Raw genomic sequence first — 15,979 nt, forward strand, 5'->3', positions numbered from 1 at the left:
GGACAGGTTTCCGGTTTTTGCTATTTTGACAAAATGATGATATGGACTCATTAATTGAAGACAAAAACGAGTGTGCATAAGGATCTATATATCGTCATTGTATGTGTAAAGTTACAAGCTGCCATTGGTTGTCTTCATGATTAAATTTAACAGCACTGGAAGCTTAGTTTACCTTAAATGTTCCAATACATAGAAATAACATATATGTGACATATTTATGACTGCAAAGTCTGTCTGGTAAATAACTCATGGAAAATGAGAACCGCGTGAGTTTTGTTTTCGTCTTAATCAGAAAAAAACGAGTTGTAGCCTGATATGTTTGAGCTGATTTGCTTTTTTGACATTTCCTTCTTGATGAATATATATCATGCAGCCCAAATGCACACAATACTGACCACTATATGCACCGACTCAAAAAGACAAACAAAATATACATTTATGATCTATTTATCATGTATACAAGTCAAACTACATACGTAGATATTACATAACTGCTCCACTATATCAAATATACCCCGCTGTACTGATAAAGTCTTTTGTCCAGAAGTATAACAAGTTCCATTTGTAAAAAATAATAGAAAAAATAATAAACATAGGTTATATATTATGAGGCAAAAATCTGAGCTGTGACAGCTTTTTGAACATCTTACCACAGAGCGCGCTCACACAGATCAGAGGCAGCAGATTCATGTTGCTCAGCAGACGATCAGTCGACAGGATGACGCTGTGATGGTGATTTCAATTTAAAGGTCACCGCAGCAGTTCCCCCGCCTCCAGACACACAGCGACAGGACGTGTTATCACTGTACACCAACTTCAAGTCTTCAAAGAGGATTTTTGCCACAGAAATATACAACTACAGCATTATTAGACATTTGATTGTTCTGTTTTGAGTCCAGTAGCAGCTTTTCAACTCAGAAAAGACGGTGGTCTGCTTTAAGACAGAAAAAGTCCACAAAGACTTGAGACACGACAATTTAACCCACACTGCCATCTTTCTGTTAACCTGAACCTCAGCCTCTTGTGTCACAGTCTTGAACTTTGCATACCCTCCATCCATCCCGGCCTCCTCCTTCCTGAATGAATTCTTTAATGTAGAATTTCATTTCATTTCCATTAATTCCGAAAAATAAATAAATAAATAGCCTCTAAAAGTAAGCCAGCCAGAAATTACGCTGCAGTTTAAAAAAGCCCAAATTCTGCACATTTACAGATTCATAATTTTATTTCTAGGGTTTATTAGAATATGTTTACATGCTTTAATATGCAAAACACATTATTTTTCTCAAATATTACCTTCTTAAATACTTGACTAGATATTTGGTAGACAAAATTCAGAGTGTCTGAAAGCCCAAGATCACAACTAGCTTTGTCCAAAGACATTTAGTTTACTGTCATAAAAGAGGAAAGTAAACAGACAATATTTACATTGAAAAACTAAAAAGAGAAATTTTAGAAACTATAAGCTGTTAAAATATGAAGAGGTTTCCCTTTGCTGTTCCTCAAGCCCCCATCTTTTTAAGACAAAATTTTTGCTCCATACCACTTAACCAACCACAATCCAAGCTGATATTAGCATTAGCACCAACAGTAGGAAAATCCTTAGTGTTGGCATGTTGTGCAGCTGATGTTAACAATAGGAAATTCCTTACTGTTAGCATGTTGTGCAGCTAATACAGCTAGCATTAGTGCTAGCCACATTAAAAGTCAAAATTCTCAGTATTGGCATGTTGTTGGCTAATGTTTCTAATATTAGCTTTGGTGGCATTCCCACAGGTCAGAGCTCTGTAAAAAGTGTAACACTGAAGGACATTCAGAGTTGGTGGAAACTTTAATTTAAACCAATAAACAAGCACTAGGTGGGTGACTGTGTTTTCATGTCATCTGTTGGGCTTCAGTTCAACCTAAACTCAGCTGCTGTTTACATTTGTAAGCTTCTCTCCTGCTCTCTGTGCTCACATATACTGCACTTTAATACTCTGAATTCACAGTTCGGCTGTTCTCATTTACAGATTTTTGTATTTCTGTTGTCAGACAGCAAAACGAGAAAGAAATAGTAATAGATGTGTTGTACATTATTGTTGTAATGATTATTGCAGGAACAATAGAGGTGTAATATGCAGTTCTACTTGTCATCACAGCTTTAAATATCCTTAAAATGGTTTCATTCATTCTTTAAATGATGCTGATTGTGAAAGAGTCAGGGGAAAAAGGAGGATTCTGGTTTCCTTATGGTCACTTTAAGTTGTTTTGGTGGTCACAAAAGGCCTTTACAATCTAGAACAGTTCAGAAGCAGAAGTTTCCTTTTCCAGCCAAAGGTTTAGGTTTTTGGTAAAGCCGACTAGTAGCGATAAGCCGGTTCACTGTATGTCTGGTAGGAGTCATCAGGAGTGTAGGCTGGGTGGTTGGGACCTACAAAGTTTGTGTTGTTGATGTCTACGTAACCACCATCAGGCTCTGCGCAGGCATAGTTCTCCTCTCCATAGTCCAGGTCATCGTTAGGGGTGTGGTCAACCAGCAAACTGGATCTTTTCAGAGCCGCTTTTTTACCAAATGCGCGATACAGGAACACAACGACAGTGAACTGAAGAATCTGGAGAAGACAGTCGCAAATTAACCACAGATTAGTGTTGGATAGGAAGCAATGAACACGGGGTTGTGAAATTCTCAAGCTACACGTTTTATAAACTGAGTCAGATTCCAATTTTATTACCTGAATCAAGATGAGGCTGAGGTCTATAACAATGATGGTCACTGCGTTCTCCTGCAGCCAATCAGTGAGCTTGTCTCTGCAACCCTGCAACGACAAACACATTATCCTGATAGAAAAGAGCACACAGACAGCATGGAGTCAAATAAACATTACATTAACATAGAGGGCTTTGTGGCTCCTCCACGTAGAACAGACTCTCAGTAGAGCACAACACTGTGGGACAGTAGCGTCCTGGTCAATCGCTTGGTCATTACGCTCTTAAGCGACCAAATTTCATTTGTTCTACAATCAAAAACAGCCATAAAGCCATATTTTAACTAGAAAGCACTTTGGTCACCTTGAGTGTTGTAAAAATGCTCTACAAATACATTTTGATGATTCATTGATGGATAAAGTGACCAAAAATGATTACAAAAACACACAAATGAAACTGCAAAGAAACAGAGAATGACTACAAAGACACAAAACATCAACAAAATGACACAAAACAACCACAAAGAGACACAAAATAATTGCAAAAACACACAAATGGAACTGCGCATAAAATGATTACAGATACAAAATGATCACAAAGAACACTTTGTTCTTTGTGGTCTGTTGGGAGGAAATAGAGAGTCAGGCCTTCATAGTTGGAATGCTGTAAAGCAACCAAGAAGAAGACGAAGATGAAGAAGAACAAGAAGACGAAGAAGATGAAGACGAAGAAAAAGACGAGAACTCCTAAAACCCAGAAACACACTTTAATTGGTAGTTACTTCACAAACAGTATGTTGTTTTTTATGTCAGACATTTACTGTCGTACCTTACTGAAAGTGCCATTTCCTCGTCCAAACAGCGGCTCGGGGAAGTTGAGGAGCTCGGAGCACCAGGGTGAGCTTAAGCTGGCGGGAAATGAGCTGAAACAGGAACATGGAAGCACGTCTGGACTCGACAGGTTCAGACTCTGGATGTAGGAGTTCTTTAGCCAATCACTGGAATTACTCATCCCACAGCAGTTCCCCTGTAAATCAGCCACAGTCATTCAGTGTGGTTAGTTGACACTCAAATTTAAAAAGGATCAGCGTGGAAATAGAACCAGCAACCATTTAGCAGCAGAGACTCACATAGTGCTGCACGTTGTCCAGCAGTGTGTCGACACGGCTGCTGTTTCCATACTCAAAGATGACCCGATCCACGGCTGCAGTCAGACTCCGTTCAATCTGGAAACAACAAACATCTGTAACATCTAATAATCCAGCTGCAGATTTACAGCATCTTCATATACAGCTACAGTCGGGGGGAAAGAAAGTACAAATAATAAGAAAGTAACAACTGGACCTTTAAAATCACCAAAACCCCAAGAATATCACTTTACTGGGACATTTGAGAAGCCACTTCCCATATTGTTTGCTGTTGATCATCTCTTGTATTATGGTTCAGACCCACCAATATTTTTATTCCTTACTTAATTCATTTAAATATTAAGGTGCAGACCCTACAATATAACTTATTGTATGACTATATTTTTTTAGAGTAAAGACCCTACAACATCAGTGATTTTATCATTTACCAAATTTAAATATTCAAAGCAAAAAATTATATAAAATAAAACTTTACCTATCCTATTAGGAGGTAAAATCTAGTGTATATGGGCCCAAACACAAATGTAAAAAGAGATGAATGTTGTAAATTAGCCATAACTGATACATTTTTATCAATTAGGTTGTTACCCAATTTTGAAAGAAATAGATTGGATCTTATTAGTTGATGTTATTGTAAAACTTGTAACAAAACATGGCAAAAACAGGATAGAGATGTAGAAAATCAATTGGATCATATAATTAAGCACCTAGTGTGCAGATGATTTTAAAAATAAATTTTCAAGCTGTGCTCACCTTATCTCTGTTAAGGAGCAGCAGCACTGTGATGTACATCTGACCCAGGACCACGACGATGAGGAAGCCGATGTACTGAAGAGGAAGAACAGAGTTCAGTCGTAAATGCAAACATTTCTGTATTTAACTTGTGAAATCAGGTTCAGGTGTGGTGATTGCAACAAATGTGCATTTAGTTTGATGTTAACCCTCCTGTTGTTCTCATTTGCGGGCACCGAAAAATATTGTTTCCTTGTCTGAAAAAAAAAATCCAAAAATTTCGCAAAAAAATCCCCAAATTTCAGAAAATTTGCAAAACCTTCAAGAAGAAAATTCCAATAATTCCTTAAAAGTTTCCTTTAAAATTTTTATTTTAAAAAATTCCCCAAATGTGAAAAGAAAATTCTTGTAAATATTTTCAAAAGTGAGTAAAAATCTTCCAAAAATCCTAAAAATATCTAAAATGATTACATATATATCAGTAAAACTTGAAATATTTTCTTTAAGAATATTCACAAAAAAAATTTTTTTGTGAATGTTCTTAAGAAATATTTTTAACATTTCTTTTTTTCCACCGAAACATGTTCAAAGATTTCCTAAAAATGTTGAAAATGTGGACATCAGAAGTTTCACTGTGAAAATCAAATTTTTTTCTCCATATTTTCAAACTTTAATACAGGTCAATTTTGACCCACAGGATGACACAAGGGTTAATTACACTGAGCAGAGATTTGCTGTATATTCTCTTTGTATGTATCTGGGACAAATAAGATATTTAATTGCTCGTATTTAAATGTACATATGTCAGTACAGCCCTGTCCAATATCATGTCAAATGATTCTAAATTGCAGAACCACACAGTAATCAGATAATCAATCTAATTACTAATAATCAGACTAATTATTAACTTTGATATTAAATGTCAGTCTCTCAGATATTTTCATCCAAACAATCTGCAAGAGTAAGTACCCAACCAAAGAATGTTGTTGACTTTAATCTATAAAATATCCTGACATGGTTTATTTTTCAGTTTAGCATTAAATAAATTAAACTGAATCTAGATTGGAGGTGTCATGAAGCGATGATGAACCAACTCACCACCAGCAGCAGGAATCTGTTCTGTTTGTTAACTCCAACACATCCAATGACACTGACTGTCACCACCACTCCACCAATCACCAGCAGGCCCGCCGCCACCACACGCAAGTCCTCTGATCCCTCTAATTAAAACATGAAGTTCAAGCAAGAGGTAATAAATCAATTGGTCAGGACTTTTAAGCATCTATGTATTATTCTTTTTCGCTGTAATTGTTAATTTACTATATATTTTCCATTTTTGTGACCGAGAAAACCTTCTAATTAGATCTCAACCACCCCTAATGCGGACCGTACCATTTCCTAACCTTGACGTTAGTTAAACATCTGGGGTCCGCCTATGCTAAAGCTAATGGAGAGTCCGTCGGTTAATGTAGGCAATATAATGCATTTTACTTCCTTACGTTCAGAGTTTGCGAATTGGAATGTGTCGTTTGGTGAACGGTAACGTTAGCTAGCGTATGAATTTTGCCTTAGGTTGGAGTTTAGTTAACAGTTTAGCAAGCTAAACTTCAAGTTGGCTTTGCTAGCCGAAGCTAAGGTGCCGTTAACTGTTGTTGGAAGGAAGGAAGTCCAGCAGTCAGCACCAACCTCCAGATCAAATTTTTAAGGCAAGACTGGTTTTATTTAGATATTGGGTTCCATCACAGCTCTATAACAGGGATGATCACATTGGAGTAATTTTTTAATTGAGATTTTTCTGGCAGGTGATGGGATTTAACCCTCTTTACCCTAAGCAGTTTCTTAAGCTTTTAAAGAAATTTTCTTAAGCTTAAGTCACATTTTTCCTCACTGTAGACGAAATGTTTACTGAAATATAAAATCCTGGAACTGTATGGAATCAGCATAACCATGGCCAGTAGAGTTGAACTCAAAAATGGCTTCTGTGCAGTATGGCTGTATTATAATGCCATAACTCATAAAAAACTAAAGTTGAATTTCTTTTATTACATATTGTACAATATTTGGAAGTAACAGGAATCAGCATTCACACACCCTTAATGTGCCCACAGATGCTACCAATACTGGGTAAAAATGGTGTCTCTACATACTACAAATATTTTGTCACCAACATTTTAAATTTGTTTCCATACTTGTGTCCTCTGCTCTGTAGGAACACAGGCTGTAGTTCACCTGTAAACTCTCTGGTCAAACCTGAATCTGTAATGACATCATGGTTGTGCCGAAGAGCAGAGGATTTTTTGTTTTTATATAAAAATGATTACTGCATATAGTTTATTTTGGAGGAATTTTAAATGAGACATATGGAATACAATGATTTTGATAAAATATCCCAATTTAATGCTTAGATTTAGTAACACATAATTAGTTCACTGATGACTGGAAAGTTGAAAATCAACTGTTTTTGCCGCTCTCACAGTTCCTGACTTATAAATGGTGTAATTTTGGCATGTGAAAGAAAGGGGGGAAAAAAATGTAGTTAGTTGATGAATCTGGCAAGTTTTAAACCATTCTGATCGTCAAATGATCTGATGGAGGAATTTTGTAAGAAAAAAGTCTAAATTTTCTCATTTCTTTTTGAACACAGCTTCTAAAATGTGAATATTGTCTGTTTTTTTTCCCTTCTATGTGATTTTAAACTGATTTAAAATGATTTTGGGTTGTGGACAAAACAAGACATTTGATAGTTCTTTTAGAAAACTATCGACAGATTAATCCACCAGAAAAATAATTGTTCATCAAAGCCCTAATCAAAAGTACCACAGGTTAATACTTAATCCAAGTATTTTCTTTATCAGTCTGTTTTATTTGCAATCCTAGATTTGATGTCAGTTCTATAACTTTTGTCAAGTTATAAATATCCTCCTGAATTTGTAGTATAATTGTCAAACTCATTTTAAGGTGCTGATGTTTTTACGTTTTTCATGATGATTTTCAAATTTCTCCTCATAGCATGGACGAGATTCTCTTAACAACATGCAACACGTAAGTCAGAGTTTATGATGGAGCTGGGCTAGCAGTTATCCTCTGCTTCCAGTCTGATAAGCTGCACAAGCTCTGGACCTCTCATTGAATGCTGTAATGTTCCTTTGACGAGAATCTGGAGTAAAGCAACGTTACCAGAAGTGAGGATTTTCAGGAAGCTTCCACTGTCAAACAGGATCCAGACTCCACATCCGGCTATAATCAGACCCAGAACCTGCAGACATCAAAGGTCAGACAGAACTCTTTTATTCCTGTAAAGACTGATTTAAATGCTTTCATCATATCATCAGATGCAAATTAGTTACTGATGGATGTTTTTTTAAGGTTTCACAACCCAGTTAAACAAATAAAAGGAACATTTATTTATGGGGTCATCATCATCATCATAATTGGCGTTACAGACACCTAAGTAACTAGGTGACACTAACAAGAAGACCAAAGGTCCAAAAAACAAAGAATGACCAAAAGAAAAACTCAATCAAACAAATAAACAACAGCAAATAAACGGATTACGGTAAATAAAGGACTAAAGAGATTTTAAAAATTAGAACCAAGGATCAGAAAAAAGACAAAATATAACAAAGGGCCCCAATCTTAAAAAAGACAAAGGAATAAGAGAAATAAATAAAGAAAAATCTAATAAATAAATATTAAAAACAAATATCATCAAATTATCCAAATAAAATTGTTTAAAATAAAAAAAAATAGAAAACCCGAGATAGTAAATAATTAAAATAATGACAGAAACAAAAATGGGGAAAAAAACTAAACAGCTTAAATCAAACAAAACATCAAATTAACCAAAGCAACCAAAGATAAAGGGTTTTAAAATAAAAAGAAGAAACACAAAATACATAATGAAATAAAAAATAAAGAAAAACAAAGATGACCAACAAACACCAAAAATAAGATAGCAGTTGATTAAATGAAATTATTATGAGTAGTTATTGTAGACCTCCATAGTAGTAGTAATAATAATAGAACTGGTATTTCACAGTCACTGCGTTTTTGACTACACACACTGTGTGAGTATGTGACAAATGCAAACTTTTGAATTTTGAATTTTGAGTTATTGTTAATGTAGAACACTTTCCAGAATAATACTACAAACAAATCCAACTGCCTTTGAATAATTGCGTCATTATTGTGATTCTGAATGAAGGAAAGCTGTCTGGGTTTTTTAGGTTCTATTTTTCATGATTCAAGAGACGACTGAGAGTTAACAGCGAATCTTCTCACCAGGAAGAGGATGTTAAAAACTGCACAGCAGAACTTCAGCAGCTCGATCTGCACCTCCAGCTTCATCTCCCTTAACTCAGTGACGACGAGAAGCTCCTTAGGTTAGACTCTTTACCGTGGAACCAACACAGCAGGTTGTGGTGTTGTTCTTGGTTACGTTCTCCAACAGAACGCTTTAGCTTCTCTCTGATCCTCGGAGAGCCCAGTCAGTGCTGCAAATATACCTGGGATCAGAGTTCACTTCCTCATTGCGTCTAAACTTTAAACTGACCTGTGTGTCTCCATGGGAACATGCACACACACGCACACACACGCACACACAGACACACACACACACACACACACACACACACACACACACACACACACACACACACACACACACACACAGAATTACACGTATCAATACCTCTTCAGTTTGTTAAAACTATTACCTAGTCAGTTGTTAACATTTTTTGTTTTTCTACAAGCTGCTATGTTTAACTCATATAAACTACATTTCCCACATTGCCTAGGGTGCAGGAATGCAGGAACAAGGAAACACACTGACAATTTAGCAGTTCCATGTATCTCAGCTTTCTGCACAGTCACTTATGATTTACCGGATACAATCACCAGGTTTAATTCTCGTATACGAGCACAGAGATGGGCGATGAGATTTCTGTTCATCAGCTAACCATGAGGGAAAATATTGACATATTTACCAACACTGCTATATTAATATGAGATATAGTATGTGGTATTATGCTGATCCCACTTGGAGAGTTTTTTATTCTGCCACATGAGTTGCCCAGCTTTATCAGGTGACTTGTTTCATTTCAGTCCCTTGAGGATTCGTCTTCTGTCTGTCATTTTTAATGCAAAAATACTAAATGTTTGCTCTCATTTGCTTCTCAAAAACATGAGCTACTTCTCTTTATCTTATAGTAGTGGGTGTAGTTGAAGGTTAAAGTGACTATACAGTCAGCTGTCACTGGATTCATGAATAACTGAAGAAAACTTAAAAACTTGATGATTCTCAGGTTTTCCAGCATCTTGCTTCTCTTATTTCTAGTAGATTTTGGGTTTATTTTGGATGGACATCTGAACAAACAGAGTGTAAAAATACGCCTTTCATGTCTGAGTATTAACTCTGACTTTCTTTATTGTGCTTCTTCAGTGGAATCGTGATGCTGCTCTCAGTCTTGTGGTTCAGCTGAATCACCAGCAGAAGACGCTGTTTGACCTCAACTATGCAGGTAGGACTTTTCACTTTTATTCTGTGCTGCTGCTTTTTGAAATTTTATTTATACTTTACTCTCTAAACCCCAGAAACCACCCATGGAATTTAAAAAGTGCTAAATTGTCATTATATGATATGTCATGATATGCAGTTATACATCGCCGCTTCATCAGGAGAACCAAATGCCCTAAAAGGTCTTTTGGCGTGTCTTACAGACATTAACATCTGGATGTACACAAACTTTTTAAAACTAAATGAGCAGAAAACTGAGATTTTACTTGTTGGTCCTCCTGAAGAACAGAAAAAAATTAAATCAATGTTTGGCAGTCTGTCCCAACAGATTAGACCTCAAGCAACAAGCCTAGGTGTGATTTTAGATTCTGATCTTAGTTTTACTTGCCATTTTAACAGAGTTGCCAAAACATCATTTTTTCGTCTCACAAACATCGCCAAAATCAGACCTTTTTTAAATCAACAAGATGCTGAAACACTTGTTCATGCTTTTATCACAAGTCGTTTGGACTATTGTAACGTCCTTTTTACAAATCTTCTGAAGAAAACACTTAAAAAACTACAAATTATTCAGAATGCGGCTGCCAGGATTTTAACAAACACAAGGAAGAGAGAGCACATCAGTCCTCAACTCATATCACTGCACTGGTTACCTGTTTCTTTTAGAATTGATTTTAAGGTTCTTTTATTTGTCTACAAAGCTTTTAATAATGTATCGCCTGTTTATATCAGTGGCTGCCTTTCTTCTTATGTCCCAACCAGACCTCTCAGATCTTCTACTGCCTGTCTTTTAGCTGTCCCCAAGGTGTCCCACAAAAGAATGGGTGAAGCTGCTTTTTCTTTTTATGGCCCTAAATTGTGGAACACTCTCCCTCCAGATCTGAGAATGGCAGAATCCTTGGCTATTTTTAAAAAGAAACTGAAAACCTATTTCTTTAATTTGGCTTTTTATTCTGGTTGATTTTATTGTCACAGCTATTATTTTGTTTTAGCATTTTTCTTGTTTTATGTTTTTATTGTTGTATTCCTTGTTTTACTCAGTTTTTTTAAACTGTTATATTTTATATCACTTTGTTCAAGCACTTTGGGCTGCATTTTGTGCATGAGAAGTGCTCTATAAATAAAGTTTTATTATTATTATTATTATTTATTGGCCCCAGATTGTTGGATTTTACACTTTCTTTGAATGATTCTTCACATTGTCATACTCCTAGGAGACATTTCTCCATTCTCTCCTTTAGGTGTAGGACTTTATATTGAGGGGAAAATGATTTTCTTTACTGACACATATTTCTCAAAAGCTGTTAGTTTTCAATTTTTTGGTTTTCGTTTTGTATATATGGATTCAAGTCTATAGATAAGTTTGTCAAGGATCAAAAATTTAAATCCTACTTTCATTTATTGTTAATTTAAAATTTCTGATATAGATTAGGAAACTCCTCTAACAATAAACTTGATTTATTTGAATAAATTTAAAGCTTTTATCTTTTTTCTTGTGCACTCAGAATTAAATATCAGGAAAAACTGCACAGATTTTAGGCTCAAACAACTGAAAATCTGACTTTGTTCCTGTGCGTTTTGAAATGTCAACTTGCAGATTGAATTAAATGTAACCACTAAAACACACTATGAACTATTACTAGAGGTTCAGAGGGTTCAAGTAAAAATAGTTATCAATCAGAATTGTCTCTATTTTTATGTTTTTTCAGGGCACCTTCTAAACTCTATCTACTATTTATTGTTTCTTTTTTTTTTTTTACAACTTTGAGCTTTTGTGGAAACTAAAACAAATTTAAGGAAAACTGTTAAACCTCTAAAAGAAAAATTTAATGCTGTCCAGTCACATAAAGTCTAAAAATAAAAGTAAGTGAAAGACATAGCCTGAGAATTTTTCAGCCTGCAATGGCAGGAAGAGAAAATTTATTGACTTCCTAAGACAAGAATGGCCTTGGTGTCTTCCAGAGACTGACAGATGCCCTTATTTTAAAGGGGAAAATTGGCCCTTGTTTTCCCTGAAATTCCCTGTAGGACCTCAGGCAGGTTTTGAAGGTTCCCTGGAGGGTCCTCAGACCGCAGTGTGAGACCCTCAATTGCAGTTAATGAGAAATACAAACAGAGTGACCTCTGACCGCAAGCCAAAGAGGAAGACATTAGAGTCAGTCAGAGGTTGCAACTTGCCTTGTTCCCACGCCCATCAACAACAGTAGTGTGTTTTCACTGCTTGGCAGACGGCCAATCAGCTTCAGGTGCCTGGTCGGTCGCCTGGTTACCACAGCGATGTATGATGCATTAATTTGATGCACAAACACAAAGTTCAGAGCTTCTCGTGTGTCTCTCTAAACCTGCTGATGACACATCACTTTTGGCAATGTCATCATAGCGTCTGTGATGCCGTTGTGACAATTATGATGTCACCAGTGAGGTTTCCAGCTGATGACGCATTGCAACGAAGAATGCTCTCCAGTTAGCAGCCAGATGTCAAAACAACCTCAGCCATGGCTCATAAAACTGCAGGTAACCATAGTGACAGTAGTGATGCTGCAGACTCTGTTAGCAGAGGACCCATGACAAATCTTACAGGACCTCTTTGACAGTGTCAATACAGCGTGGACCATCACAGTCTGTAAGATTAATATATGGTCTAAGCCTCGACCTTGAAACCAGGTCTGAAGCCTCTGACAGACTTTTGTAGCAGTGTTCCATAGTGAGGCCCATACAAAATGTACTTGCAACATCTAAAACTCACCTCAATCTTTGCAACAACTGACAGAGTTTACAAACACAAACCCACCGTCCTCTTTACAGCGTTTCTCAGCAGGAGGAATGCCTGCAGGCGAACAATCCGTTAGACAGTTCAGACAGGACCACATAAAACAAAACTATCCCTACACCCACTACCCCATCAGAAAATATCACTGGGAACACTGGGGGTTCAAATCTGAAACTGATCCGAGCCTGAGAAAGTGCAAAGCAGCAAAACAGAACAAGTTTGCAAAACTGTGCAACAGTTTTGGAGAACTTCATGTCTTCGGCTTTCATCGCGTAGATAGCTGATCCTCCCAAATTTATTCTGCGGCAGGAGAACGTTTGGGGTCAGTGTCATGCAGCAGAATGAATGAAGAGTATCTGGTGGTCACTTAAGAGGCTCTAGAGGTGTTTTATGTGCTTCTGGTGGTCAAACACAACATCTTGAAGACCGCAGAGTGGGTTCTACAGGTACAAATGCTGAATGACGGGGTTCTAGAGGTGTTTTATGTTGTCCTGGTGGTCTTTTAGAAGGTCTTAACTACCATACAGTAGGTTCTAATGGGGAATGAGTAGGTCCTGGAGGTGCTTCATGTGGTGTTCTTCAGGTTCTAATGGTCTCTGAGGGGTCCTAGGTGTCCTTTAGAAGGGTTAATGGTTTCTGTCTCGTGGAGGGGCTTTAGGTCATTGCAGCAGTCCCAAAGGTGGTTCTGCCTTTGGGACTGCCATATTGTCATTGTTGTGCCATATAGTCATTCAGGAGGTATTAATGATCACTAAGGAGGTCAAAGATATACTTTAGATGGGTGTATTGTACATCACAAAGATTTTTAAGTTCTTTTAAGAAGTCCTGTAGGTTTCTTTTTGGCTGTGTCAGTGATGTATTCAAAGGTTCTAGGGATGCTTTTGGTGGTGGTGTTCAAGAGGACTTTCTAGGGTTCCTGAAAGGGGTTGTAGTGGTCATTGGTGGGTTTCTCTGGTGCTTTTGTCATTATGGAGGTGGGATTCATTCTCACTGAAGAAGTGATCACACTACCAAACGTCTAGGATGTTCGGTTTGGAAGATATTTGTGAACATTTTTGCCCATTGGTGTAGGATTAGGGTTAGGAATAGGAGTATAAACCACAATCATTGTTTTGAGAATCATCTGTTTGTAAATAATTTCTTTTGTAAACACGCTAGAATCATACAACCTGGACCAAGTAAAACTATTCATATTCATTCAATATTAATGACATATTAGTGTACAGTACTTGCTTAAATCTTGCACACAGGACTGTAGAACATATGTTTTAAAATGTACATGTTAGAACAAAATCCTGATGGATTCCAGTAAATAAAATGGGATGCAGAAGAAAATAACATAAATTACACTTTTTGTAAAAATATTTTCATATATGATGATGATATAAATGTTAATATGAGAAATGAAATGGATAGGACATAGTGCAAATGCATGAATTATTATATCATGATGAGACTTTTCAGGAAGCTGAGGACTCACGCTTACGGATGAGATCATGTCTGTTTTTGTTAAATTGACTTTGGAAAAACCCTGCTGATCACACACACACACACACACACACACACACACACTCACTCACAATCAGCTGCACTTTCTGCATGTCAGGATTTGTCCTGTTTCACTTACTAATATTCACCCTACCCTACAGCAACCCCATTAGCCATGAATGTAGCACTGTAAATTCTGTTTCAGTTCATGTGTGGTTTGGTGCTTTTATCATTGGTAAAAGATTCTAGTAGTCACTTTAGAGGTTTCCAGTGGTCACTTGCTGCTGCTAACAGACGAGAAAGTGAATTAATTTGTTGATATTTAACATAGGGAATATTCAAGCAATAACATTATTTCACTTTGATTTGGTCAAAAACTAAAGTGATTTCAACATCTCAGTCAACATGAGAACACTTTCACCACAAAAATGTGTTTGTATACAGCTAAACTACATTCTCACCTACATTTTGAAGGAAACGTAATTTTGTTTTGAAAAACACATAATTTCTGACCTGTTACGTGGTCAGTGAGGCAGCCAGTTTGACAGGGTGACCAGACTTTCACCCAGTAGACCAGCGTTTGCATCAGGGCGAGGAACATTAGTCTCAGAAATAAGTTTCATTTTCTGTTGTTTTTACATTTCTCATTCAGTGTAGTTAACTTGGTACGGGTTTGGAAAATATCACAGTGATTTTTAAATATGACCCTTTCACATGTTTCAAATGTGTCTTTCTTTTTTGGGGTTAACATGGAGAGAAGTCCTGCCCCATCTATTTTATGACTGGTGGGATGAAAAATGGCAACGACGAAGTATAAAATACATGGCATGAAATATACGTATACCAATTAGCAATAACATTATGACCATCTGCCTAATATTGTGTTGGTCCTCGTTATGCTGCTAAAACTCCTCTGACCCAGTGGGACATGAACACAGGACCTCTGGAGATGTCCTGGGGCACTGGGATGGTGTCAGGGAATTCTGTGGGACTCAATCCAACAGAAAATGCACTTCTCTCAAAATGAAAATGAGAAAGCAATTTAGTGGTATAGTAATGTGATTTTGTGGAGACTGGGTTGGAGAACAGGCGAGAACACAGACACCGTGACTTTAACTGAGCAGGTCAATGCTTGTTGAAGGAGTAAATCCAGCTTGCAGGGAGAAGTTTGAGTGAGGACACACCCCTGCCTCTCTTGCTTTCGCTCTCTCTGTTTCTCTCAGTCAGTGTTTGTCTCTCATCCAGGATGAACGCGTTGTTGTCTCTCTCTCTCTGGCTCGCTCTGATCATGTCGTCCTGCTTTGGTGAGTGACCTGCGACCTTTGACCTGAAGGGGACAGGCGTAAATCGATCGATCGATCAGCAGACAGAGTTTGAACTAGAAGTAGTTATAGTTTCCGTGCTGTAACCATCTGCAGCTTTAAGCGAGTTTGAACAGGACTGAATAAACCTGCCGAAGATGTGATATATCATTTGTCCGGGTTTCACTTTAACTATTTGGGTTTTGCTGCATATTTCTGTAATGTCACAGGTTAAGACCAAAATAATTATTGCTGTAGGGCTGAGCTGAGCCCTGTAATTAATAATGTCACAGGCTCATGGCTACATTATTACTCTGGTTAGTTTAAGCTCCATAACT

General features: G+C 37.1%; 1 protein-coding gene across 1 annotated transcript; it reads right to left on the bottom strand.

Moving 5' to 3' along the window:
• Positions 1–1,812: 1,812 nt before the first annotated feature.
• Positions 1,813–9,090, bottom strand: si:ch73-139j3.4 (tetraspanin-19). Its single transcript, XM_022212037.2, has 8 exons — positions 8,849–9,090; positions 7,745–7,823; positions 5,666–5,787; positions 4,589–4,663; positions 3,818–3,913; positions 3,517–3,714; positions 2,715–2,798; positions 1,813–2,594 (listed from the first exon to the last, which is right to left on the bottom strand). Exons 1-8 carry the CDS (start codon positions 8,912–8,914, stop codon positions 2,343–2,345), a joined length of 972 nt encoding a protein of 323 aa, XP_022067729.2. The 5' UTR covers positions 8,915–9,090; the 3' UTR covers positions 1,813–2,342.
• Between the last annotated feature and the right edge of the window lie 6,889 nt (positions 9,091–15,979).

This window comes from Acanthochromis polyacanthus, chromosome 12 (genome assembly GCF_021347895.1).
Source record: "Acanthochromis polyacanthus isolate Apoly-LR-REF ecotype Palm Island chromosome 12, KAUST_Apoly_ChrSc, whole genome shotgun sequence".
NCBI classification, from domain to species: domain Eukaryota; kingdom Metazoa; phylum Chordata; class Actinopteri; family Pomacentridae; genus Acanthochromis; species Acanthochromis polyacanthus.

What these genes read in the sequence shown, in the direction of transcription:
- si:ch73-139j3.4 (XM_022212037.2), bottom strand. Translation starts at nt 8,914, where the DNA reads ATGAAGCTGGAGGTGCAGATCGAGCTGCTGAAGTTCTGCTGTGCAGTT. An exon ending in TTTTTAACATCCTCTTCCTG is followed by an intron (nt 7,824 to 8,848) that starts GTGAGAAGATTC and finishes TGATGTCTGCAG; the next exon opens with GTTCTGGGTCTGATTATAGC. An exon ending in GAAATGGCACTTTCAGTAAG is followed by an intron (nt 2,799 to 3,516) that starts GTACGACAGTAA and finishes TTGTCGTTGCAG; the next exon opens with GGTTGCAGAGACAAGCTCAC.